This window comes from Condylura cristata, unplaced genomic scaffold, assembly GCF_000260355.1.
Source record: "Condylura cristata isolate star-nosed mole 26May11 unplaced genomic scaffold, ConCri1.0 scaffold00041, whole genome shotgun sequence".
Lineage (NCBI taxonomy): Eukaryota > Metazoa > Chordata > Mammalia > Eulipotyphla > Talpidae > Condylura > Condylura cristata.
This window is the reverse complement of record NW_004567142.1, coordinates 7,113,176-7,114,724: the sequence shown is the minus strand read 5'-3', so window position 1 is coordinate 7,114,724 and position 1,549 is coordinate 7,113,176. Positions and strand designations below refer to the sequence as shown.

General features: G+C 72.8%; 1 protein-coding gene across 1 annotated transcript; it reads right to left on the bottom strand.

The window, feature by feature from the left end:
* Positions 1-52: 52 nt before the first annotated feature.
* CCDC106 (coiled-coil domain containing 106) lies at positions 53-1,543 on the bottom strand. Its single transcript, XM_004694325.2, has 5 exons — positions 1,449-1,543; positions 1,264-1,371; positions 1,006-1,188; positions 603-815; positions 53-437 (listed from the first exon to the last, which is right to left on the bottom strand). The coding sequence occupies exons 1-5, from the start codon at positions 1,477-1,479 to the stop codon at positions 121-123; spliced, it is 852 nt and encodes a 283-aa protein (XP_004694382.1). The 5' UTR covers positions 1,480-1,543; the 3' UTR covers positions 53-120.
* Between the last annotated feature and the right edge of the window lie 6 nt (positions 1,544-1,549).

The following is a 1,549-nucleotide window of genomic DNA, read 5'->3' as shown; positions in this document are numbered from 1 at the left end:
CCTCCGCGGCCGCGGCCGCCCCCTCCCAGCAAGAGTCGGGCCAGGCTTGTTCCAAATGTCACCGTCTCTTTAATTTAGATTCGCCGAGTAGTTCTGCCTCGGCGAGGGCGCGGCGGCGCCTCACCGCTTGAAGCGGTAGGTGATGGGCAGCAGCAGCTTGCTCTTCTTGAGCGCCTGCACCTTCTTGAGCGTCTCGTCGTCCAGCGCCAGGAAGCAGCGGCGCGAGTACTCGAGCAGGCGCTCCTTGGAGGGGTCGAACTCGCCCACCTCCGCCAGCTTCTCGGGGGCCACGATGAGCAGCTCGGCGATGGGCGTGGTCAGCGCCACCGTGTTGCGGTCCACGCGGTGGTGCTCGAAGGCCCGCGACATGCTCTTGAGCTTCTGGAAGGTGCCCAGGATCTTCTTGTAGCGGCAGAGGACGCCGTCCGCGTCCTTCACTGCGGGGCGGCGGCCGGACAGGCGGAAGGCGGGGGCACAGAGCGGCAAGCTGGGTTAAAGGCCGGGATCCCCACGCCGGGCCACCCCCCCGCGGCGCCCCCACCCGGGGGCGCCCGCGCCCGGCCGACTGCCGCCCACAGCCAGCAGCACCACCCTGTGCTCACCCCGCTGCCTCTCCCGAGCCTTGGGCTTCCCGAAACGCCGCCTGCCGGCGCCCCCCTTCTGCCTCGGCCTCTTCCTCTCGCCGTTGCTGCCTTCTTCAGACGCCACGCTGAGCGAGGAGGCTGCGGACTCGGGGTCTGAGGCCTCGACCCCAGGGCCGCCCCGGCCGTCCCCCTCGACCCGGCGGGGCCCAAGCTTCACCCGGCAGTGGTCCTCTGGGGAGGGCGGGAGGCACACGTGAGCCACGGGGGGCTCCGACGGCCACGGGGCACTGGGGCGTCACTCCCGTCTCCCTAGGGGCTGGCTGAGCGCAGCAGGGCGGTGGGCCCCCAGGGGCTGGCTCTGGGGTGCCCGCTGGGCTGCGCCGCAGGTCCCCGGTGGGGGCCCACTGGGCTGCGGGCTCACCGGCCTCGGGGCGCGCCGAGGAGATGAACTTGTCCAGCTGGCAGCGCAGGAAGTCCCGCTCCTCCTCCAGGTCCTCGATGCGCTTCTGCAGCCAGGAGTTGCGCTCCAGCGCCATGTGCAGCTGCGCCCGGACGCCGGCCATCAGCGCCACCGCCGGCGACGGGGACGCGGGCTCCGCGGGCTCTGCGGGCAGCGGGCCTGTGACTCCCGGCGCACCTGGACCCCCAACCGCGGCCGTGGGCGCCCCGCCCCGCTCACCCTCGAAGGCTGCCCGCGAGGGGCTCAGGCTGTAGAAGATCTGCGGGTCCAGGTGCGGCGTCTCGTCGAAGGGGATGGAGAGGTCCAGGCCCTCATCGTCCTTCTTCACTAGGGGAGAGGCGGGGTCAGCGGGCGCCTGCGGCCCCGCAGCCCCCCCCCGCGGCGCCAGGGGCCCTGCTCCTCACTTGTCCTCCTGCGGCCGGCTCGGTCGCTCATGGCGCGGCTTCAGGGGCCGGCAGCTGAGCGCCTCAGGGGCACTGGACGGAGACAGCCACAGCTGGGGCCA